Source organism: Sus scrofa, chromosome 12 (assembly GCF_000003025.6).
Source record: "Sus scrofa isolate TJ Tabasco breed Duroc chromosome 12, Sscrofa11.1, whole genome shotgun sequence".
NCBI lineage: Eukaryota > Metazoa > Chordata > Mammalia > Artiodactyla > Suidae > Sus > Sus scrofa.
Window position 1 is genome coordinate 14683762 of NC_010454.4, and position 25042 is coordinate 14708803.

At 48.8% G+C, this 25042-nt stretch overlaps 1 protein-coding gene across 4 annotated transcripts in view; it reads left to right on the plus strand.

Moving 5' to 3' along the window:
- The window catches only part of PECAM1 (platelet and endothelial cell adhesion molecule 1), a 55654-nt gene that overhangs the window by 16119 nt on the left and 14493 nt on the right, over positions 1 to 25042 (plus strand). For 2 of the 4 annotated variants that reach the window (XM_013980836.2, NM_213907.1), the window contains 10 exon segments: positions 1974 to 2249; positions 4747 to 4998; positions 6478 to 6753; positions 10409 to 10696; positions 11867 to 11974; positions 13074 to 13101; positions 14079 to 14155; positions 16251 to 16304; positions 17659 to 17721; positions 24248 to 24304. In XM_013980836.2, coding sequence (XP_013836290.2) covers positions 1974 to 2249; positions 4747 to 4998; positions 6478 to 6753; positions 10409 to 10696; positions 11867 to 11974; positions 13074 to 13101; positions 14079 to 14155; positions 16251 to 16304; positions 17659 to 17721; positions 24248 to 24304 — 1479 coding nt within the window. 4 annotated transcript variants of the gene reach the window in all.

The following is a 25042-nucleotide window of genomic DNA, read 5'->3' on the forward strand; positions in this document are numbered from 1 at the left end:
AGTCTATTACAGTTCCCCCCGTATGAACTGCCTGTCCATATATACACCTTTCCATATTTACCACTCTGGTTGATTTATTTGAGCCCTTTATAAATTAAAGGAATTAGCTCTGTCAGGTACTCTGCAAATATTTTTACCCAGTTTGTCATTTGTCTTTATTTTTTTATTTCCATGAAGAAGCTTTTAGGGAGTTCCCGTCATGGATGAGCAAAAACGAATCTGACCAGTAACCGTGAGGACGCAGGTTGGGCCCCTGGCCTCGCTCAGTGGGTTAAGGATCTGGCGTCACCGTGAGTTGTGGTGTAGATCGCAGAGGCGGCTCTGGCATTGCTGTAGCTGTGGTGTAGGCCACAAAAGACAAAAAAAGAGAGAAGCTTTTAAGCTTTAATCAAATTTACGCATCTTTTCCCTTATGGTATCCAGTTTTGTGATTCGCATTTAAAGTTCCTCCACACTCCAAGATTGCTATTATTATTATTATTTATTTTTGCTTTTTAGGGCTGCACCTGCAGCACATGGAGGTTCCCAGGCTAAGGGTCTAATCGGAGCTACAGATGCTGGCCACAGCCACAGCTACTCTGGATCCAAGCCATGTCTGCGACCTACACCACAGCTCACGGCAATGCCAGATTCTTAACCCACTGAACCAGGCTAGGGATCGAACCCGCAACCTCATGGTTCCCAGCTGGATTCATTTTTGCTGTGCCACAATGGGAACTCCTCTCCAAGATTATTAAAGGAAAAATTCACCTGTGTTTTCTCTTACCATGGGTTAATTTTTTTTCCTACATTAGAGCTCTGGTGCATCTGAAGTAAGTTGGGGTGTCAGAAAAAACTTTCATGATAAAAATCTTTTTAAAAATCTGAAAAAAAAGAAAAAAAACCTTTAGTTATTAAGGTACCCCAGAGTATCCTAAAAGATGCCCTTTCTTTTTTATGACCTTTACGCAGGAAAACAGACTTTTTAAAAAAATGATAATTTTTTATTGTGAATTTAAGTGATTTACAGTTTAAAAAGAATATTAAATATTGTATCACTCTATATTCACTTTGACATTTTTTAATGTCCTTATCTGTATTTTACATGATTGTAATTTGTGTATATACTCTCATACGCTCTGCTGTTTTTTTGGCAAGCACAAAGGCCTAGCCCTACTTCCCTCACATCCGCTGAAGATCCACACCCTGATATCTGGCCCATATTTTATTAAAACGGTTTTTCAAACCACGTGAATCATGAAATCAGTTTAGTCAATTATAACCAGTTATTTCGTTTTGTTTTGTTTGCTTTTTAAAGCACCCACAGCCTATGGACGTTCCCAGGCTAGGGGTCAAATCAGAGCTGTGGCTGCCGGCCTACAGCACAGGTCACAGCAACGCCGGATCCTTAACCCACTGAGCAAGACCAGGGATCGAACCTGTGTCCTCACAGATACTAGTCAGATTCTTAACCTGGTGAGCCACAACAGGAACTCCCATAACCAGTATTTTTTAAAAAGAGATAGAATAGACTAGAAATCACTTTGGGAGGCATGTGATCATTTAAATATGCATTTCCATGAAGCTGCACTCTGGAAAGCTATAGAATATCTAGGCTGAAATGCCAGAGAGTCCATGGAACGGTGTGAGAATTACCTAGAAAATCCTTGATGTGTGGCAGGGAAAGAGTCTGTTTCGACTGCTGTGATTATTTCTGAGGTCATTTGAAGAAGGTCTAGGGAAGATGGTTTGGTCTTTGGGAAGCTCAAGAAAGAGAGCATTGAAGTTAAAAAGAAGGCCGAGGATGCAAGAGTGAGCAAGAAGAGGGGGGAGCCTTGGAGCCGCCCATGAAGGTTTTTGAGAGGGAAGGTTGAGTCTTTTTAATTAATAAGGAAAAACTGGTTGACATCCAAAAGAAGAGAAAGCGGGAGGACGTGCTTTTTCCCTCCCGCAGGTCTGAACCTGAGTCCAACCAGCTTGTCCTCTTCCCGTAGAATCCTTCTCTAATCCCAAGTTCCACATCAGCCCCAAGGGAGTGATCATAGAAGGGGATCAGCTCCTCATCAAGTGCACCATTCAAGTGACACACCAGGCCCAGTCATTCCCGGAAATCATAATCCAGAAGGACAAGGAGATCGTGGCGCACAGCAGGAACGGCAGCGAGGCCGTGTACTCAGTGATGGCCACGGTGGAGCACAACAGCAACTACACGTGCAAAGTGGAAGCCAGCCGCATTTCCAAAGTCAGCAGCATCATGGTCAACATAACAGGTGAGGCTGCCGCTGGAGGGTGTCGGCCTACGGCGGGCTGCAGAAGCCGCTGTGCTGCAATCCCGGGTGGGCAGTGAGAGCTGAGAGATACTTCTGCTCCTGTTGGCCTGAAGGGATGTGCCTGGGCCGGGCTGGGGCGCTCGTGGGGAAAAGTCAGTGCAGAGCAAGTAAGCAGTTAGCTGTGGTGGTAGCAGGTGCAGGCTGTGGCCTCAGTGGCCAGCCTGGCCACTCAGTGACCTTGGGTGAGTTACTGACCCTCTCCTTGTCACAACTCTGAGATGGGGGTAATGACACCACTGTAGGACTGTCACAGGGGCTGAATGGCATCACTGTGCCACAAAGAGCCTCATACAGAGTAAGCCCTCAGTGATGGTTATCTGATGTTTCTGTTATTATGTCACAGTTCTCTTTCCTCTGTGCCAAGTACTGTCCGGATCCCTCCATCCCATTTCGGGCCCCATGGCAGGGTCAGGAGTGAGAAAGCATTACTAGGAGTTCCCATCGTGGCTCAGTGGTTAGTGAACCCGCCTAGGATCCATGAGGATGCAGGTTCCACCCCTGGCCTCACTCAGTGGGTTAAGGATCCAGCGTTGCCGTGAGCTGTGGTGTAGGTCACAGACGCGGTGTGGATCCCAAGTCGCTGTGGCTCTGGTGGAGGCCAGCGGCTACAGTTCCAATTGGACCCCTAGCCTGGGAACATCCATATGCCACAGATGCGGCCCTAAAAAGACAAGACAAAAAAAAAAAAAAAAAGAAAGAAAGAAAGAAAGCATTACTAAACTCAAAAATCATAGTAATAGATCCTCTTTGTGGAACACTATATGCCTGGTTTACATACATTTTCATTTCAAACTCAACTCTGTAAGAACGTAGGTATTATGAATCTGGTTTTAGGGATGTGGAAACTGAAGCTGAGAAGAACCCAACAATTGCAGGGTTACCAAGTGGCAGAGCAAGAGTCACCCCCAGAGCCTGTTAGATTTCCAAGCCCTCGTACTTGCAAGTTCCCTTGAACGCCTTCCTCCTTTACCTGGCTTTACTTTTCAACACAGCACTTATCACAAAAAAACGTACTCTACCTCCTCCTGTGTATTGTCTGTATGCGGCCCTCAAAAGTAAGCCGATAACAGAACAAAGGGTGGGGGAAAAAATGTGATTGTAATGTATACATGTAAGGATAACCTGACCCTCTTGCTGTACAGTGGGGAAATAAAAAAAAAAAAATCCAGAAATAGAACCACACACAAAAAAAAGTAAGCCGATAAGGGCAGGGGCATTATCTCTTTTATCCAGGGCTATATCCTTAACACCTGGAGCACAGGTGTCTGCACTTAGTAGGAATTCAGTACATATTTCCTGGGTGGATGGATGAGCATTGGACGACGGTGTTTCAGAGGACAGAGAGAATCAGCACTTTTGGTTCCCCAATGAAAGTGTTCATTCATTCATCATGGATTCACTCGTTTACTGAAAGCCTCCCCCGTGTTAAGCATTGAGTATATGGTCACAGGGACAATCCCCAGTGTCATAGGTAGGCTGCCAATGACCCAGCTGGGTGACTGGCATGTGATGGATCCAGCTGGTCTACACCAGGTCGGATCCTGCTAGCAATTTAGTTTTTTTGTTGTTGTTGTTTGTTTTTTAATTTTTTTTCCTTTTTAGAGCCGCACACGTGGCACATGGAGGTTCCCAGGCTAGGGGTCAAATCGGAGCTACAGCTGCTGGCCTAGACCATAGCCACAGCAACGTGGGATCCCAGCTGTGTCTGCGACCTACACCACAGTGCACAGCAACACCGGATCCTCAACCCACTGAGCAAGGCCAGGGATCAAACCCTCAACCTTGTGGTTCCTAGTCAGATTCATTTCCGCTGCACCACGAAAGGAACCCCTGAACGTTCAGGTGCTTGAACCTCCTGCCAGGCCTTCCGTAGGCTGCCCCCGCCCTGTGCCACTTTCCCTCATTGCCTGAATAACGACCTCCAAGGCTTCTTTCCTGATTCTTCGAGCCTGGGTTCAAGGTTACCTCTATGGGCTCTACTGCAAACACTACCTGAATCCCCTCTAGACTTAAACCCTTCTAGAGGGTAATTAAAGACTGTTTCTTTTCCACTGCTGTCTCCCTCCTCTGCTAAGCACAGAGATAGACTGAAGCAAATACTTCTGGAATGAAAGGAGTGAGTGGATGACTAAATGAGTGAATGCCTGAATCATTACTTGCTTGCATTACAAGTTGGCGAAATTTTTCTAATCCATATCTGTGAAGAAATTGGATTAACGAGGGAGGCAAACCTGCCATGGGAATCCCAGGCAGAGAACGAACCCTGGCTCTTCAATTGTTAGGTACATGAGAAGCAAAGGAAAGCTTTTTGCAGGAAGTTGGGAACTGGTTCTGCCATGAGCAGCTAGGCCAAAGGCCTCTCCGTAAAGGGGCTTTGGGGCCCAGAACCCAGAAACCTCTCACCCCATTCCCCCTCACTTTTCTTTTTTTTCTTCAGAGCTATTTTCCAGGCCAAAGCTGAAATCTTCCGCCACACGCCTGGACCAGGGTGAAAGCCTGAGACTGTGGTGCTCCATCCCAGGAGCACCTCCAGAAGCCAACTTCACCATCCAGAAGGGAGGCATGATGATGTTGCAGGATCAAAATCTCACCAAGGTAGCCTCAGAGCGGGACAGCGGGACATACACCTGTGTTGCAGGCATCGGCAAGGTGGTCAAGAGAAGCAATGAGGTCCAGATAGCTGTGTGTGGTGAGTGCCTCCCCTCTGGCTCGGAGAGTCTCGGGATTGAGTGGGAGAAAGGGAATGTGTCGCCAGCCGCCACCCTCTCCAGTCCAAAGGCAGTTTGGACTGAGACAGGGTAAGAACTCAGGAGAAAAAGAAAAGTGAAAACAAGAGACTGAACAGCAGCAAGTGGGTGTCTCCGCTTGGAATACAGGACAGAGGCAACACAAGCCAAATGTCATGGCTTTGTTATGGGGCACATGGTGTGGCCTCTGAATCGGGAGGATTCTGGCAGCTCAGACAGACACCCACCCAGAGGGTCAGGGAGGAAACCCTGCTTAGTCAACGCTAAACTTTAAGATCCAAGTTCTGGGGTTTGTTTTTGGTTTTGTTTTGGTTGGGTCGGGTTTGGGGTTTTTTGCCATCCAGGGCATATGTAAGTTCCTGGGCCAGGGGTCGAACCCAAGCCACAGCAGTGACAATGCTGGATCCTTAACCCACTGAGCCACAGTGGGGAACTCCCATTTTAATTCTTCTGTTGTGATAGTTCTTGGGAGGAGGTTTTTTATTTTATAAGCTCTATAAATGAGTGATTTCTAGATGATGACCCAGGGGTTCCTGCAGTGATGCAATGGGATCAGCGGTGTCTCTGCTGTGACAGGATGCAGGTTCAATCCCCAGCCCAGCACAGTGGGTTAAAGGATCCAGCTGCAGCACAGATCTGATCCCTGCCTGGGGAACTTCCATATGCTGAAGGGCAGCCAAAAAGAAAAAAAAAAAAAAAAGATAGTATAATTCCTATTTCTTTTTTTTTTTTTTTTTTTTTGGTCTTTTTGCCATTTCTTGGGCCGCTCCCTCGGCATATGGAGGTTCCCAGGCGAGGGGTCAAATTGGAGCTATAGCCGCTGGCCTACGCCACAGCCACAGCAACTCGGGATCGAAGCCATGTCTGCAACCTACACCCCAGCTCACAGCAACGCCAGATCCTTAACCCACTGAGCAAGGCCAGGGATAGAACCTGCAACCTCATGGTTCCTAATTGGGTTCGTTAACCACTGAGCCACGACGGGAACTCCCAATAACTCCTATTTCTGAAGCATGAAATTTACTATCAGGAGAGGCTGAGGCACTGAGGGTTGGTTTTAAAATATATTTTGTTTGGGTACATGTTATATTTTTAAATGTTTTTCTTGTGTCTTTTCTCAGTACAGAAAGACTCCATGAATGTGTGTGTGTGTGTGCGTGCGCGTGTTAGATATGTGAACATACAAACATATATTAGGGGGATGTAATGTTTTTCTTGAATTTGTGTCATCCTTTTTCGTTCATATTATTCTCTCTCCCTTTCCCTCCTCAAGAATCTTAAAGAACCTGTAAAGGTAGATGAGACAGGCAGACGTTTTAAATTACAGGAATGACGGAGGAAGCCAAGCCCGGAGTTTGGAGGAGGAACCCCTTGGGCTGAATGTTTTGCCTCAGATTGTTTCTCTCTCTCTGTCGTTCTAGAAATGCTTTCCAAGCCCAGTATCTTTCATGACTCCGGGTCTGAGGTGATAAAAGGACAGACCATAGAAGTCAGTTGTCAATCCATAAACGGAACCTCGCCCATTTCCTACCAACTTTTAAAAGGAAGTGACCTTCTGGCGAGTCAGAACGTGAGCTCAAACGAGCCCGCGGTATTCAAAGATAACCCAACCAAAGACGTGGAATACCAGTGCATCGCCGATAATTGCCATTCCCACGCCGGCATGCCCAGCAAAGTTCTGCGGGTCAAGGTGATAGGTAAGTCCCTGGCCTGTGGGAAGAATTCATGTAGGACTGGGGCTTTAGTTCGCATGTTCAAAGGTTTGGAGTGGACAAGAGAAGCGGGTGGTACTTATGCAAAGTCCGTAAACATGACACGTGGCCACGCAGGACCCTGGCCCAAGTACATGAGGCCAGTTATTGGTGTGGTCAGTGTCGTCATTTTCAGAACCTTTCAAGTGAGCTGCTAAAATGTAAGAGTAAAGTGTCCCAACTTCAGGAAGCACCAAAGTTGTGCTTTGAGTCTCCCTTAGCATTTGCTTCGTTTTAGAAGAACTGACAACCACCTCTGAGAATTATAGACCAGAGTTCTGCTCTACCATGAACCCTTGGCGGGGCAAATTCTGTTCACGTGTGGAGCCCCCAGCCATCAGAGCCTCAGGCTAATATTCACTGGGACTCTCACCCTCAAGAGAAAGCTACCATTGCCTTGGGTTCGAGAGTTTTCCTCAGCCTCTGTCTGGTGCCTCTCAGAAGACCTTACGAGTACCATTACTTGTGTCTCTGAGATGTTCTGCATCTTGTTGTAAAGAGCTTAAATAAAGCTTCCTCTTCCTCCCGCTCCTCTTTTCTTTTTTTTAAATTGAAGTAGAGTCAGTTTACATCTCTCCCCGCTTTTTGTTTAATAGCTGCTTATCTATATGTGCCGTGTGGATATCTTTTTTTTTTTTCATCTTTTCTAGGGCCGCACCTGCAGCATATGGAGGTTCCCAGGCTAGGGGTCTGTTGGAGCTACAGCTGCCGGCCTCCGCCACAGCCACAGCAACACCAGATCCAAGCCGCAGCTGCGACCTACACCACAGCTCATGGCAGCACCGGATCCTTAACCCACTGAGCAAGGCCAGGGATCGAACCTGCAACCTCATGGTTCCTAGTCGGATTCATTTCTGCTGCGCCACAATGGGAACTCCCCCATGTGGATATCTTGAGGTGGATAACAATTCCTCCTACTATTAATGTACAGTCTAAGAGGAACAATATTTTTCAAATTAACACCAATATATATTAAGCAGCTCATGCTATAGGGCGTTCCAAAAAAGAAGACATATTCTTTGTTTTCAATGATATAATGAGAAACACAGGATCTCCTGATTAAATAGTGAAGGAACGTTTTGATATATTTGAATAACAGTGCAAAGAAACATAGGAAAAGTGTTACTAGGCAACACATGATTGTCGCCTGAACCCTCCGTACGGTGATGGTGACAGGAATTTAGGGCATGAATGATGCCACATCTAGGCTGAGTGGGAGGAGCTGGCTAAAAGCCAAGGCTCGACAATGGCTGGGCAGAGAGGGCTAGAGATGGTCCCCAGCCTAGTCAAATATATGAGCAAAAGGCTCCATGGAGCAGTTCAAAAGGCTGTGGCTACATCAAATGGCTGGACACAAAGGCTGGGGATGAAGAGTCAGCGGCCATAAACAGGAAGAGTGGCTGAGCCTAACTGTGAAGGGCTTCAATTGCCCGTCAGGAGTCGGGGCTTTGTCCTGTGTGCAGTGAAGAGCCAGAAGTGGGAAAGAGGATATGCCGAGAATGCGGTCTTGGCAAGATTAACCTGGGAGTCCTGTCAGTTAGAAGGAGTGGGGGGAGTTCCCGTCGTGGCACAGCCGGAGCGAATCCGACTGGAACCATGAGGTTGCGGGTTCCATCCCTGGCCTTGCTCAGTGGGTTAAGGATCTGGCGTGCTATGAGCAGTGGTGTAGGTTGCAGATGCAGCTCGATCTGGCGTTGCTGTGGCTGTGGCATAGGCCAGCAGCTGTAGCTTCGATTAGACACCTATGCTGGGAACCTCCATATGCTGTGGGTGTGGCCCTAAAAAGCAAAACAAACAAACAAGTGCAAATAAATAATAAATAAATAGTTGCAATTCTCACTTAAAAAAATTTTTTTAAAAAAAGGTGAAAAAGAAAAAAAAAATGGAGTGGAGACTCCAAGCCTTACAAGACCTTAAGAAGCTAGTGTAGGAGCCCACGTGAAACTGTTGTTTTATACTGGGTCAACATTAATGGCTAATATTTACTGAGCTCTGTCCATCCACCCCCATGTGAAGTATTTTAGTAAATTACTCCCATTCATACTTACAGTAGCCACATCAGATCCATATTAATATCATCCTTATTTTATGATGAGGCAACTAGGGCTTAAGATAAAGAGCTGGTGGGCATTTGGGCTGGGAATTGAGGCCAGGCAGTCTGGCTCCTGAGCCTGGCTTGCCACCACCCCCTTGTGCTTCACAAGAAGAGGGGCCGTCAGGTCCAGCTGCACCTCCAGGAGGCTGCCCTTGGGGTTGACCCCCATCATCCCATCCCAGGCTCCGTGCTCCCTTTCGCTGGGTCAGCAAGTCCATGGTCTGGCCCCCTCTACACTCATGAGGGTGACTCACAAGTCAGATGCCAGTCTGCTGATCAGTTCACTCTCATACTAGTAGGAACATCCTTGGGAAGACAGTCTACAAGCAGAATTTTGGTGGTTGGACGTGGAGCGAAAGGGGCTATAGGAGGAAGATGAGTTCGGCTTGGCTCTGCTGGGAATGAGAGGCTGGCAGGGCTTCTTGCTGGAAATGCCCAAATGAAATTCAAGACTCGGAATTCAGGGGAGTAATCTGGACTAGAGCTGTTTAACCAATGTAGGGGAGATCACCAAAGGGGAGAGCGGAGACGGAGAACTGAGGACGAATTTTGTGGAAAGTCCCCAGGTAAAGGGCAAAAGGAAGAAAAATTGGTGAATAAAGAGGGAGTGGCAGGTGAGGAGGTAAGAGAATCAGAGTTGTAAGACTTCACAGAAGCCCAGAGAAAGCTGAGTTCAAAAGAAAAGGCTGGTGGAGTTCCCTAGTGGCTCAGCAGGTTAAGGATCCAGCGTTGTCACTGCAGCAGCTCAGGTCTCTGCTATGGCAGAGGTTCGATCCCTGGCCCAGGAACTTCCACATGCCAGGGACATGGCCAAAAAAAGGGAAAGACTGAGTAATAGGTGAGAATGATTATGATAGGGAGGCCAAGGCTGCGAAAGCTGGAAGAACATCCACCATGGATTTATCTGCAGGGATGAGTTAGCTGGGGAGTCCGATGACCTTTGAGTTTCTTCAAAACCAGAGATATAGTGCAGCTTCAGAAGCAGAAGGATAGAAGTCAGATTTCAAGGCTAACAAGAAAGAGAAAAACAGGACAATAGCGAGAGAAGGCAGGGCATCAAGGTTACTTGCTCGTAAGATCTGGACATGCCATGTATCTTTGTAAGCAGAGGGAAAGAAATCACACACACTCTCTCTCTCTCTCCCTCCCTCCCCCTTACACACCCCCACACACTCACATATCCAAACTCACCCAGAACAGACCCCAAGAGAACATAAGTTAATCATATAGTCAGGTGGCCAGTAATACTTGAGGTGGTAGGTGAAGGGAGGCGTCCCTAGCATCTCGTGTCTTATCAACATGTGAGGACAGGAGGTGTCCATTGCTGCCCTTCTGGGCTAATCGGGAGAAGAACTGGAAAGAATGTGAGATGCCAGGAGTGATTTGAAAAGGGGCACGGTCCAGTTCTGGATCAGTCACAGAAGGCTGGCCTTGACCAGTGGCTGTGTCATGGTCCTTCTCTTCCCCACCTCTTTTCTCAGAGCTAATCCCTTTCCTGCTTTTCAGCCCCAGTGGAGGAAGTCAAGCTCTCTATTCTCCTGAGCGAGGAGGTGGAGTCTGGGCAGGCCATTGTGCTTCAATGCTCCGTGAAAGAAGGATCTGGCCCCATCACGTACAAGTTTTACAAAGAAAAGGAGAACAAGCCCTTCCACCAAGTCACCTTGAATGACACCCAGGCCATTTGGCACAAGCCAAAGGCTAGCAAGGATCAGGAGGGACAGTATTATTGCCTGGCCTCCAACAGAGCCACCCCTTCCAAAAACTTCCTCCAAAGCAATATACTGGCAGTCAGAGGTGAGTCTCGGTCTCAATGGTGAAACGTAGTGTGAGCTCCAAGGGCCAGAAAGCACACTGTTTGTAAGAGGAAGTGGGTGGGAGTTTGGCACATCTTACTGAGGAAACTGTATCCTCCAGGCTCTTTGGTTGCAGGTAACAAAACCCACTCAAATTAAGTATAAAAGAGGAAGAATGTATACATGATATGTGACTGGGTCCCCTTGCTATACAGTAGAAAATTGACAGAACACTGGGAGTTCTCGTCGTGGCTCCGTGGCTCCACGTCTTACGCTGGTAGACGTGGGCATGAGTGGAGACCCCCCCACATGCCGAATGCTTCCCCGTGAATCTGTGATTGTGCCATGATTTCCACCCTGGGCTTGAGGTTAGCCATGCATAGAGGGGAAGCCAGGACTACCCACTGACCCTCAGGAATCAAGTCTGCTAAGCCAGACTCCAGGAAAAGGGCACAGCACCAGTAAAGTCTGCTCTGGTCTGGTGGAGGAACCATGAGGTTGCGGGTTCCATCCCTGGCCTTGCTCAGTGGGTTAAGGATCTGGCATTGCCGTGAGCTGTGATGTAAGTCGCAGCATTGCCATTGCTGTGGCCCTGGTGTAGGCTGTTGCTACAGCTCCGATTAGACCCCTAGCCTGGGAACCTCCATATGCTGTGGGAGCAGCCCTAGAAAAGGCAAAAAGACAAGAAAGAAAGAAAGAGAGAAAGAGAGAAAGAGAGGAGTTGATTACTCTAAGGAATTAGAAGTATTTCTCACAATCCTAATTACAAATTCTTAGTGGAAAGACACCAAGTGGCCCTTCCGGGGTCCAATGTCCACCCATGGACCATTTATGCTCAAGAGGATGGGGTCATGCAGAACAGACGCGGTTAGAGGAGCCCATCTATGTGGTGGGGGGTTGCTTACAGAGAAGTAGGAGGGGCAAACAGAGCACCCCAGCCAGCATCTGCTTCAGTCCTACAGTCCTTCCAGACCATCACGGACTGTCTTCGTAGCAGAAGCAGCCATTTCGGCACCAACTGTGATCAGAGTCCCTCCGAGGCAGGTGCTCAGTATAAGACACTGGTTATAAGGATGTAAAGATCAGTCTTATTTGTTGCTTAACGTGGACATTATTTCTTGCGGTGGAGGAAAAACCTACATATTTGAAATTTTTTTTTTTTCATTTCCAGTCTATCTTGCCCCCTGGAAGAAAGGACTCATCGCAGTGGTTGTCATCGCAGTGATCATTGCCGTCTTGTTACTTGGGGCCAGATTCTATTTTCTCAAGAAATCCAAGGGTGAGCACAGTCTTTTCATTCCATTCTGCCAGGCTCCCTTGCCAGGGAACCAGCCAAGGATGTGAGGGGCTTCAGCCTCATGGGGGGCTAGTGCTCTGGTCTGGTGGAAGCCAAAGAGATGTGACTGATGGCAGCTGTTTTCCTCCTGGAGTGTCACCTTGACAACCAAAGATTTTGGCTTTGGTGGGTGCGGAGCTTTTACTGCCCCTGGATTGAACTAGGCTAAAGTGACAGTGATTGCTTTCCTGGTTGGGCACCCCGGAAAAGATGAATTTGGGGGGCAGTTGCATCTACATGAGGTCAAACATAGCCCCTTGTGTGGACCTGGCCACACAGTCTTAGGCTGGTAGACGTGGGCATGAGTGGAGACCCCCCGACATGCCGAATGCTTCCCTGTGAATCTGTGATTGTGCCATGATTTCCACCCTGGGCTTGAGGTTAGCCATGCATAGAGGGGAAGCCAGGACTACCCACTGACCCTCAGGAATCAAGTCTGCTAAGCCAGACTCCAGGAAAAGGGCACAGCACCAGTAAAGTCTGCAAAAATTTTTCGTGGGATCAGGTGGGTCCTATTGGGTCCCCTTGTGCTACTGCCTGGGAGGGAGCAGAGAGGATAAGGAGGGGTTTTTCCCTGGAGCCTAGGAAAACAGGCTCAGGGTCAAACCCTGTCCTGAGGCTGTGTCTGCCCTTGGTCTCAGGCCAGTTTGGAATGAAAAGCACAGGGATTCATTTAGCCTTTACTTTGGGGGATGGTCTGGAAGCAAAGAGTCGTTGCACATTTATCTGGCTAATCTGGTTCCTCTACTGTCTGTTTTCGTCAAAGGAACATTGCTCCTGGCTAAACAGTCAAAATGTCATATTTCAGGGTAAATGATGTGAAATCTACCAAGAAAGATCTGCTTTGTTTACTTTGTTTTCTTTCTTTCTTTCTTTCTTTCTTTCTTTCTTTTTTTAATGAGACTATATTTGGCTTTCTGTTCTCTCTTTTTATGAGTATTCAGTCTTCAAAAAAGTCCAATATGGTTGGGAAGGGCGTTCCTGTCTGATACGGATGTGGGCTCTTTATACTGACTTTGGTTCTTCTCTTTGTCTCTTAAAGCCAAGCAGATGCCCGTGGAGATGTGCAGGTCAGTGTGCTTGGAAGAGAGGCAGCCATCCTGTGCGCGTGCATAGACTCGTTTGGGGAGGTTCCTGTCATGAGGAAGTTTTCAGTGGCTCTTGGCAAACTCTGAAAAAGAAGGCCCTTGGGTTTGAGCAGTGTGTGTATGTGTGTGTGTGTGTGTGTGTGTGTGTGTGTGTGTGTGTCAGTGGAAGGTTGCCAGTTGTTCTTCATGGGAAGGAATGGCTTTATTCTGAGGTCATGTCCTTTCTACAGTTTTCTTTCTGAAATTATAATGGTAGTAGATGGAATTTAAAAAATTTCTACTTACTTGGCAAAATAGAGTTGCCAAAAAAAAAAAAAAAAAAAAAAAAAAGGAGTTGTACTACTTTTACTGTTCTTGAAATCTAAAATCCCAAAATGTGGAATTCCCATTGTGGCGCAGCAGAAACAAATCCGACTATAGTACCAATGAGGATTTGGGTTCAATCCCTGGCCTTGCTCAGTGGGTCGGCAATCCTGGCATTGCCGTGAGCTGCGGTGTAGGTCATAAACACAGCTCAGATCTGGTGTGGCTGTGGCTGTGGTGTAGGCCGGCAGCTGTAGCGCTGATTTGACCCCTAGCCTGGGAAACTCCATGTGCTGCAGGTGCAGCCCTAAAAAAATCAAATCAAATCAAAGCCCCAAATATGGAAACTATCGCTCTGTTCCTGAGAGAAACAGTAGCCCAGATGAGGAATTCCTTCTTGACATGGGACTCACCTGATAAAAGACCCTGCTTGTTCGTACACCCTTTCTCCCTGACACGTATTTCAACAGCAAAAGGGTTTTGTCAAATATCACAGACCTGAAAAAAGCATTAGCTCCAAATGAGAGAGTAAAATTTTCCTCACTTCAGAAAACTCTTCCTGGTTTTCTCACGCTCTTTCCTTGATTATTTGGTTGGTTTGAAGTTGGAGCCAAAACAAATGTTATTTCTTTTTCCTTTTTAAATTTCAATTGAAGGCCAGCAGCACCACTTCTGAACTCCAACAATGAGAAGACATTGTCAGATCCCAATACTGAAGCCAACAGACACTATGGTACTGTCATGGTTTTTGTGCAATTGCTAAGATTTATTTTTCCCAACTTGCTACACACTCTCCTATCCCTCTGAGCCGCAGAATCTGTGGGTGGTGGGCTGAGTGTGGAAGGGAAACTCTTCAAGCAAAGGCATTTAATCTTATCAGTTGTTGGCTGGTGAGGTCATTAGCAAAACAAAAAGTTAAGAAGAAAGTCAGAACATTGTGCCCTGCTTTCACCCCCTTCTAAATATCCCGAGGAATGAAAAAGGGTGGAGAGTAATTATAATGCCATGGACATCCATTGTGGGTTATCATCAAACACTGGACACTGCCCAAGGGGAATCATTCTCCATTGGTGAGGGAGACCAACTGTCTCATGAAGGCACTGGAAAAATATCTCCTCTGATGGAATTAATTATTGCAAACACAAGGCAGTTTCATTTCCAACTTGCCACAATGGGAAAGCAATGTAAAGATGTCACTGTTGGAGTTCCCGTCGTGGCGCAGTGGTTAACGAATCCGACTAGGAACCATGAGGTTGCGGGTTCGGTCCCTGCCCTTGCTCAGTGGGTTACACCACACGGCGTTGCCGTGAGCTGTGGTGTAGGTTGCAGACGTGGCTCGGATCCCGCGTTGCTGTGGCTCTGGCGTAGGCCGGTGGCTACAGCTCCGATTTGACCCCTAGCCTGGGAACCTCCATATGCCGCGGGAGCGGCCTGAGAAATAGCAACAACAACAACAACAACAACAACAAAAGATGTCACTGTTGGTAGAGGCATTAAAAAAAAAGAAGAGTCATCCAGTAAGGAAACACCTGCTTGTGACATTTATCGCAAGCCTGAGAGTCAGCGAGTAGGGTGGGGAGCCATGCCCAGTAGTTGTTAATCCCATTAGGTCTGTGAGAAAATTGTTCAAGCCTTTTAGCAGGGATGCTGGCTGTTTCCCAGAGGGGGCCATGATTACATCACACAAAGAGTTCTGTCCCACAGAGGGTTTGGGAATCGAACACCGATATCTTTTCTAATTCTGTATCAGGGTCCCCAAAATAAGGAAGGGATTCGAACACCGATACTCTTTGCTAATTCTGTATCAGGGTCCCCCACAATAAGGAATTTTTAGGATACGCCTTTTACAGGGCATTCTTGAGGAAATGTCTTGAGAAATGAGCAATTCCTATAGTAGTGAAACATCAACTTTTAAAAAAGTGAAACAAAACATTTGTCATGATAAAAGTAATGTGTCCATAAAGAGGAAAGAGCAAATATATCATTTAAGAGGCTACATTCAGAAAATCTGGTTAATAGTTAGCAAAAAGTAATCCAGTGCTCTGGGAATATACCTCTTTGTGGTATAAGGTGGGTTCTGTTAGTGATTTGTAATACGTAAGTACAGAAATACAGTGCTTTAAATTAAATGCTGATAGAGACATATTAAAATAGAATTTCTCCCCACATTTCCAAAATGCAAGAAACACTCCAATTCTTATTATATTTTCTCTGCATGGATTATTTCAGTTTGTAAATATATGTTAGCAATCACCATAGTCATTCGTAAATACATAATGGAATGGAAAACCATGTATGCTTCAGGAATAGTATTTTTAACATTCATAAGAATGTTTTTAAATGAAGAACGACCTGATTTAAAAATAAATAAAAGATTTCAAAATGTTTGCCCATGCCCGCTGAGGAAGCAGCCTGGACATCCTCCAGTATTTAAACCAGGTTCTCATGATCCAGTTCTCCAGATGGAGAGGGTTAGTTCATTAGTATCCTTCGTATTTGTGGTCACTGGCTCATCCTTTCTTGAATTAAGCTTAATTTCTTCTGAACTTGCTTCTGGTGAACAATTCTGAATTTTGGACAGTTCATAAACAGATATATCCCTCCCGTGTGGTGGTGGTGGACATTCCACTGGTTTTAGAAAAAGAGACCAGGCAGTGAGTGGGAGGTGGCCCAGGGGCACCAGGTGGGAATTCAGAGCCCAGATACACTGCTGGTTGTCAGCTACACTGAAGAAATAAGCCTTGGCTCCTTTTGTTAGTGGCACCGAATTTTTTTTAATTTATGTAGGAAACTAGGAGTTTCATTGTCACTCTTTATTTTTCAACTAGGTTACAATGAAGATGTTGGAAACCATGCAATGAAACCATTAAATGAAAACAAAGGTAATTATCTAATTAATTTTTTAATTAGAAACCTTTACTTTTCTATAAAAGACCCCTAGGAGAAGAACTAGAGCTCTTAAGACCTGTGGATAGTTCCTCACCTCTTTTTTTTTTTGGCTGATTTTTAGGGCCGCACCCAAGGCATGTGGAAGTTCCCAGGCTTGGAGTCCAATCAGAGCTACAGCTGCCGGCCTACACCACAGCTCCCAGCAAACCCCCCGGATCCCCAACCCACTGAGCGAGGCCACAGCCTCGTGGATACTAGTCGAATTCACTTCCGCTGCACTGCAGTCCAAGTCCTCACCTCTCTTAAACAGAGGTGGCTATTGCTTTCTCCAAAGATGCTCTCTAGTGTCTTTGTTACTTGTCTTAAATATAAGCAGCAGAGCTATTTTATTTTTTGGAGTGTATTTTTCATTTTTGTTAAACATTTGGTAGATACAAAATAATTTTACATGTAAAATATAAACAGTAGCAATTCATTAACCCATCATCCTTTATAAAAAGAGAAGAGTTCCTGTTGTGGCTCAGCGGTAACAAACCTGACTAGTAACCATGAGGATGTGGGTTCCATCCCTGGCCTTGCTTAGCAAGTTAAGTGTTGGCGTTGCTATGAGCTGTGGTGTAGGCGGCAACTGTAGCTCCGATTCCCCCTAGCCTGGGAACCTCCCATGTGCTGCAGGTGCAGCCCTAAAGCAGGGTGGGGTGGGGGCACCCACACACTTTCGCTACTTGTAAAGTACTCTGTGTACTTCTCCCCACCTCCTTAACCGTTTTTTTGCCGGCTTTATTGAGTTATAATTGACATACAGCATTGCGTCATTTAATATGCACAACGTGAGGAGTTGCAGTGATGCTGTATTAAAAACACCTGTGCCTCTACCAGCCAAGCGAGGAAGGGCCTCCCACCTTATGCAGTGGCCCATTCTGAATCAGGTTCCATTTTGGGGGTAACTTGATTTTCTATACATACTCTCAAAGCCGTTTTAAGCTGGGGACCCCGTTCCCCACTTCCTGAGATCCTGTCCATCTTGGAGAAAGCATTCTATGCCTGTGGCCGTGGAGAAGGCCTCTAGAGTTACCTGTGGCTGATGCTGGCTGTTTCTGTATCTTCTGAGCTTTACGCATCCTCCCACGGCAGAAACAGCGGGACCTGAGCTGTGGCGGGTCCTTCCCCATCCCGGGGAGAGCAGCTGGCGTTTTCTCATCCACTTAGAATGGAGTGAAGCCTGTGTCCGGCTTCCCCCTTAAAACACCGAACACTTTGATCACCTGAATGGAAATCGCTAGTGTGGTCTGAGGCCCCCCCAGGAGATTCTGTCTAATGGCAGGGTGCTATGATTTTTTTGAGCAGAGCCTCTGACCTTGGACGTGGAGTACACGGAAGTGGAAGTGACCTCCCCTGAGCCTCACCGAGGTAACAACCATCACTCGAGATTCCCCATGTTTTATTGTCAGCCGGGGTGTCGATGCTGGGGTGTGCTGTGCTGTGGCCCAGGGACAAGTCTGGTCACCCTCGTGGCTCAGAAAGGAGGTGGTGGCAGGCAGATGGGCTGGACATGCCTTAAGGCAGGAGCATTGACCCTTCCCCCTCCAGGCTTGGAGGTCTAAAATTTCATCATTATGTGGTATTGAGCAGTAACCGAGTGCTAAGAAATGGTTTGTTCGAGTTCCCTCCTGGCTCAGTGGGTTAAGGATCCTTACTGTGGCAGGTGCAGCCAAAAAAAAAAAGTTAAAAAAGGGAAAAAAAAAAAAGTAATGGGTTTGTTGAGAGACTTTGCAGGCAGCCTCACCCCTGGGTGTTTGGGTGTGTTTCCAGCTTCCAGAAGTACCCTCCTTGCCCCCATCCAAGCACCTTTCTTAAAAAGTTGCTTGAAGACTGAGTTTGCATAAATGAAATGCACATTTGAAGCGGGGAAGGGCTTGGCTATTTAAAGAGACCAAAGGCTTTTGAAAACAGAAAATGCCTCTCCATGTAAACAGGGGCACCATTGTTAGGCTTCGGGTTTTGTTTTTATGTGTGCATGTCTCTCAGGGGCAGGCTGACCTGGAGATGTGAGCTCTGGTCCTGTGCTGGGGAAACTGACTGGGGGGGGGGGGGGGGGGGCGCCAGCCCACAGTGGGCCCTCGAATATCAATCGCAGTGGCTTTGGGCCCCACAAAAACCATGCCTATCCTCCTAAGCCTCCTTCGCTCCCCGAGAGGCCACACAAAGGAAGCAGCCACCAGAGACTTCCTGCCCTGCTAGGAAGCTCATTAGTGGTTAGTGCTGTGGCCATGCATCCCCCTTCCCCATGAGGCTAAGGCCAGCCTGCCTCCCCTCAGCTTTGGCAGGCCTGTGAGCCTGAGCCAGAGCCACATGGTGATGGCGTTCTCTGGTCACCTCTGGATCCATGATCTGGAAGTTTGGGGTTCCTTCCTTCTTCCCTTCCAGGTACCATGCCCACAGGTGTGTGTGTAGAACCTTCCAGGCAGGGCCGTCCCCTGTGATCCCTGGGGCTGGGTGCTGCACAAGACAGTCAGGTGCCCAGACCCTGCAGTCAGCATGGCCCAATTTGCACCACTACTCAGGGCGTCCCAGTTCCAAGTCTAGGCTGGACCAAGGAGGGTTGGGGCCACGGCTGGCCTGAAATTCTCCTTTTTATTTCACGGTAAAGTGATTCACTTGTTGGGTTAACAAATTAAGGGCCCATGATGGACCAGCCCCAGTGCAAGCAGCAAAGATACGAATGTGGTCCCCACTCATGGAGGTGTAGCCTCTGAGTGAGTTAGGAGAACAAGAAACCAACAGCAGATAGGGTCAGATTAGAGTCAGAGCTCGCAAGAAGACTGGGTGTGATGAGTCAGCAGGAATGGTGGTTCCAGGAGGCCTGTCTGAGGGGGTGGCATTTGAACTGGGACCTAAAGGGCACAAAGGAAGGGGACCCCTCCAAGAAAGGGGAGGGCTACGAGGACCCAGGAAGAGCTCAGGGCAGTGGGAGGTGGCCTGGAGCTCAGCTTATTTAAGGATCTGAAAGGAGACCTTAAAAGATCCTTGTATGACTCTTTCAGATCCTTAAAGGATGCAGAGGGAGCGAGAGGGTGCAGAGGCAGATGAAGCTGGGAGGGCGGGGAGGGCGGGGCGAGCGCCAAGGCCTGCGGGGCCACTGAGGTTCTCTCTGTTTCTACTCTCAGTAGACTGGGGGCCTTTGGGAGCCTTTCAACAGCGAGGTGACTGGTTCCAACTTCCTTCTTTAAAAACGATCCTTGTGGCGATGTGGAGGATGGATAGAAAGGAACAAAAAAGGAAACCAGGCAAGGGGGATGAGGATGGATCCAAAGTACAGTGGGTGGGTTCTGGATATGTTTTAGAGACAGACTGCAGCCCTGGATGAAAAAGTCACGGCCAGGATCGGGGAGACAGAATCACTACACTTTCTTGGCTGAACAACGAACAGCACAGATGGTCCTGGTGTTGTGATTGGGAGAAACAGGCTCATGGGGTTCAACTGGGTTGAATCCAAGAGGAGACAGCGCAGGGGTCTGGTGCTCAGAACCGAGTCTGGGTGAGGGGTGGCCAAGGGGACTGGGGGGCCTCCATGCCAGCCTTCCCAGGTCCAGCCTGAGCCCCTCTGTCACTGCATCGTGGGCTCCAACCTGTGGGAAACAGCTTACTTCCTCTTAAGGGGGCTTCAGGCTTGGAAGGAAAGGAGAACCACAATAAGAGAGCGGGGCTGTATGTATGTGGAAAATCCTGCTGTCCTCCACACCCCACTGAGCGCTCAAGCCACAGCAATCGCCCCGGCCTCTGGCCTGGAGGTTCTGATACCCGTCCCAGAGGGTCAGGCCCCACCCTTACTCTGCCACCAGCCGGACCAGAGGCAAGGGGAATAATGAGGGCTGTGCATGAAGCCTGGAAGGCTTTGGATTGAAGGAAACTGAAGCAGGAACACAGAAACAGGGTTTTGGAGTTCCCATCGTGGCCCAGTTGGTTAACGAATCCGACTAGGAACCATGAGGTTGCAGGTTTGATCCCTGGCCTTACTCAGTGGGTTAAGGATCCGGCGTTGCCGTGAGCTGTGGTGTAGGTCACAGACGTGGCTCGGATCCCACATTGCTGTGGCTCTGGTGTAGGCCAGTGGCTACAGGTCCGATTCCACCCCTAGCCTGGGAACCTCCATATGCCACAGAAGCAGCCCTAGAAAAGGCAAAAAGATGAAAAAAAAAAAAAGCAGGATTTTGTCCTTGGAAAGGCGTCCATATCCATTATTTGGGGGACGTTTCCACCAAAGCAGTGTCTGGTTTTTCTTTTTCTTGCTTGAAGGTGGGGAGGTGTTGAAGGGAAAAGAGAACCCCTGGGTCCGGGTGAAGCAGAGATGTTTTCCTTGCCAATCTGTGCAGCTGCAGGGTCACCTCTCACCACTTTGCACCAACCAAGGTGCCCAGTGGGCTGCGGAGGCCTCAGCAGAGCCAGGATGAAAGTCATTTGCATGGAAGTGAAGAGTTTCTAGAGGACTCAAGTTGTTTTCTGGGCCTAGCCTCTTTGGCAGCTCAGGGACAGCAGGGGGAAGGGAGCCTGGCCCAGGAGGCTTCCCTTGCTTTCTCTTGGGTGGGAGTGGCGCATTGCTAGGTGAGGCAAAGACTCTATGGGTTCAAGGCCAGTGGTGAGTAAACGTGACCTGGTCTTGGCCAACCCAGTTCCCTGTCCTCAAAGCCTCCCTCCTCTACAGATGGGACGGAGGAAGGAATGGAGGACCGCGTCCAGCTCCAACCCTGGCTGGCAGCTGACCAAGTAGTCACTTGGGGTTGGAGGAGGGGTGGGAAGGAACTCGTTAAATCGCAGTTTGCCGCATGTTTGCGCTGAAACTAATTGCTGGGAAAACCCCGTGACGTTGGAACCATCTCTTCCTCTGTTAACAGAGAAAAACAGAAGCCAAAATAAAGCCCATCCGGAAACATCCCTGACAGCAGAGACAAACAGCCCTTGGGCCTGGTTTTGTCATTAGCAGGCAGCTGCAGCCCCGCTGCGGCGGGAGGAGGGGAGCGGGCGAGGCGCTGCAAACCCCGCCCCAGGGCCAGGCGGGGCGGGGCCGAGAGGGCGGGGCGGGGCGGGGCTGGGGGAACCGCGGCGCTGCGGCAAAATTAGCAGCTCAACCAAGAAGTGAAACCGCCCTGCTGCCCTGGCTGATAGGCAGTTATGAAGTGAGAGGGAATTGAGTGGGTGTCACAGCGTACCCAAGATGAGCAGAGAGGTCCAGTGGCCACCCCTGGGGGCGGTGGAGTTACCAGGGTTCCCAGACTTGACTGCCCAGCCCTCGCTCCATTCCTTACCTGCCGTGGGGCTGGATCAGAGGATGAGCTGGTAGGGTGCCCAGTGTCCTAGAACGTTTATCACGCCCCTTTTTTTGCCTACCGGCTGCCCCACCTTTTCCTCTTCCATGGGGCCCAGAACACAGTAGGTATTAGGATCTTGTTGAATGAGTGACTTGACATTGAGCAGAGTCCCCTGTGTATGTGGCGAATCCCTCAGCAAAGATGGGGCTCACTGGAACTTCCCTCCACACCCCCAGATCTGGTGCCACTGAGGGAGAGTGGAGAGTGGTGTGAGTATCTCTGCTGTCCTCATATAGAAAGGTCTGGTACCTCAGCCACTCTGCTAGGTACCAACTCCTAGTTGGTGCCCTGGGGAGTGGCTACCATGCCACTCCCACTGCGAGGTCCTGGCACCTCAGATACCTCAGGGTCAGCTGTCAGGATCCAAACTGCCATTCAAGCCCTCTCCTGGCATTCAGGTCATGACACAGGAACCACCATCGTTTACTGTGTGATGAATGACCATGATTTACTTATTTCATTATTTCATTTTATGGATACTAGTCAGGTTCGTTACCGCTGAGCCACAACGGGAACTCCCTGACTGTGACTTTAATCCTAAGATCTAAAACCTCAGGGATCAGGAGTTCCCCTCATGGCGCAGCGGAAACGAATCGGCTGGGAACCATGAAGTTGAGGGTTTGATCCCTGGCCTCGCTCAGTGGGTTAAGGGTCTGGCGTTGCCCTGAACTGTGATACAGGTCGCAGATGTGGCTCGGATACTGCATTGCTATGGCTGTGGTATAGACCGGCAGCTATAGCTCCGATTCGACCCTTAACCTGGGAACCTCCATATGCCGTGGGTGCGGCCCTAAAAAGACAGAAAAAGACAAAAAAATAAAAAATAAAACCTCAGGGATCCGACTGATCATGACAAGACCTCCCCGAAAGTCAAAGGTCGGAGACAGAGACAACTGCAAGGACACTGACTCTGGTCTTCACTGTCCCATCAAACCTTCACAGGTGCCTCCAGGTAGCTGTGCGAGGTCTGAGATCCAGAGGAGCATAAGACCAAGGCACTGCCCTGGAGGAGTTTGGGGTCCTCCAGGGGAGACAGTCGTGGGTACAAATAGTGTCAATGTGTCATGGGCACATGTCCCCAGAGTGCTATGGGAATCCACGTGACTGCCTGGAGAACAGGGAAGGGGGAGCGTGTGAGGGTGTGTGTAGTGTGTGCACCCAAGTGCCAGAGCAAAGCTTGTCCTGAGGATTGGAGGAGGAGGAGGAATGGGGCAAAGGCAAAGGACTGTGCAGGCTGCGGAGGAGTGCGTCCTGGGTCAGGGTGTGAGAGATGGGGGCTTCCCTGGACTGTGGTGAATCAAGGGTAACTCGGTGCAGTCAGAGTCCATGAACATGCCCCGGCCATCTGCCACCAAGGAAGGCAGTGTCCACGTGGCACTGACCGTGGGGGCAGAAAGCATCACCCAGTCTGGAGTTCCGTTTCCCAATCTGTAGAGGGAGAGTGCTGGCCACGCAGCATCAGGCACCTTTGTACAGTATGTTTTCCTGATCCTTTGTGCGGGCGAGACGGAAGTGATGGGTTCCATTGTGAGGGTGTGTGTACGATGCATGTAGACTTTCTATGAGTGTGTGTGTGCCTGTGTCTACACACAACCTGTACACGTACGTCAGCTCACACAGATAGCTATACAGGGCCTCTGTCTCCCAAACCCTTGAGTGTCTTCTGGGTGTAATCTACACACTAAGTTATCTCATCTGCTGTTCAGAAAGCAGACCAGAAGGTCACAACCCTGTCTGCAGATTAGATCCCCTGGGAAGCTCTTAAACACCAACGCCAGGGCCCACCCTGAACCAATTCATTTAGCAGCCGCATGAGGCCCTGGTGTTGGCATTTCAAATCTGCTAGCCCTGCTGTCTAGATTTGTAAGCGGGGAGTTCCTCAGTGGCAACAAATCTGACTAGTATCCATGAGGACTCGGGTTAGATTCCTGGCCTTGCTCAGTGGGTTAAAGATCCTGCATTGCCATGAGCTATGGTAAAGGTCTTAGATGTGGCTTGGTATAGGCTGGCAGCTACAGCTCTGATTTGACCCCTAGCCTGGGAACTTCCATATGCCACAGGTATGGCCCTAAAAAGACCAAAAAAAAAAAAAAAAAAATTTGTCAGTGGGTCTCAATCCAGCTGATCCTTAGAGTCACATGTGATGCCCTGGCTCTAACAACAGACCTGGGGTGATTGGGAGGCCGTAGCCCCATCTCCAGAGGGGGGCTGGCAGAGCAGCTGGCCCCGAGAATGCAGAGAAAGAGGGATGGGGTCACCGAGCTGGATGCTGCAGGTCTGTGCTGGGGATACCTCTACCTGGGCCCTCTAGGTCCAAGGTTCCCACACTGGCCTGTGAGCCTCGTACTTCCAAGCTGAGAGTGACACTGGTTAGACCAGGATCTTCTAAAGCTGGGAAATGGCCCAGGCTTAGTGGTGGCAGGGACTCCAGGGGCTCCTGGAGATGGGCACTCGTAGGGGGCGGGGGAGGTGCAGCCTTGCCTTGGGAGCCTCTGACATTCTCCTGCTTCAGCAGTGGACTGACCTGATGCCTGGAGACAGGTGTTGACCTGTGCTTGGTCCCTTTCCAGGTCTGGGAACAAAGGGCACGGAGACGGTGTACAGTGAAATCCGGAAAGCTGACCCTGGTAAGTGAGGGTCCCTAACTCCCCCAGTCTCGGGTTGGGGCAGGGCACCTCCCCCATGGGGTCTTGGGAGTGGGCCAGGAAAAGAAGGAGCCACGGTGGCCAAATGGGGTGGCAGAGTTGTACCAGAGTTGCTGACTCTATACCCCCCAATCCTTAAAAAGTGGCCACAGGTTATATGTACTATTTATTTAGTCAGTGAACACTTACTGAGTGCCAGCTGCATGCCAGGCAAATAGAACCTCATACATTCACACCCAACAGCCAGGTGGACTGGAGCGTGTCCTGGTACCACTGTGTGCTCACAAGATGCTCAGCAGCACTTCCGGCACTTATGACCCTGAGAGGAGCAGCGTGGACCCACCTGTTCCCAGGTGCCAGCCAGGGGGTCTCGGCTGCTCCCCACACGGGCCCTGCTGCACTGGGGCTCCTGAAGGTCTGAAGATGCTCTCAAGACCTTCAGCAGCTTCAGCCTCTCCGAGAACATGCCGACTTTGAGGGTGGGGTGGGTATGGATCTGCTGCCCAGACCCCACTTCATGCCGCATCTCCACTGCTTCCTCATGAAGCGCTTCCCCCAGGGACTGAGGCAGCTCCCAGCAGTCACATTTTTTTGTGTAATTATTTATTTTTTATTGAAATCTAGGTGACGTACAATATTATGTTAGTTTTAGGTGTACTGCAAAACAATTTGATATCTGCATACATTATGAAATTATAACCATTAAGTCTTAGTAGCCAT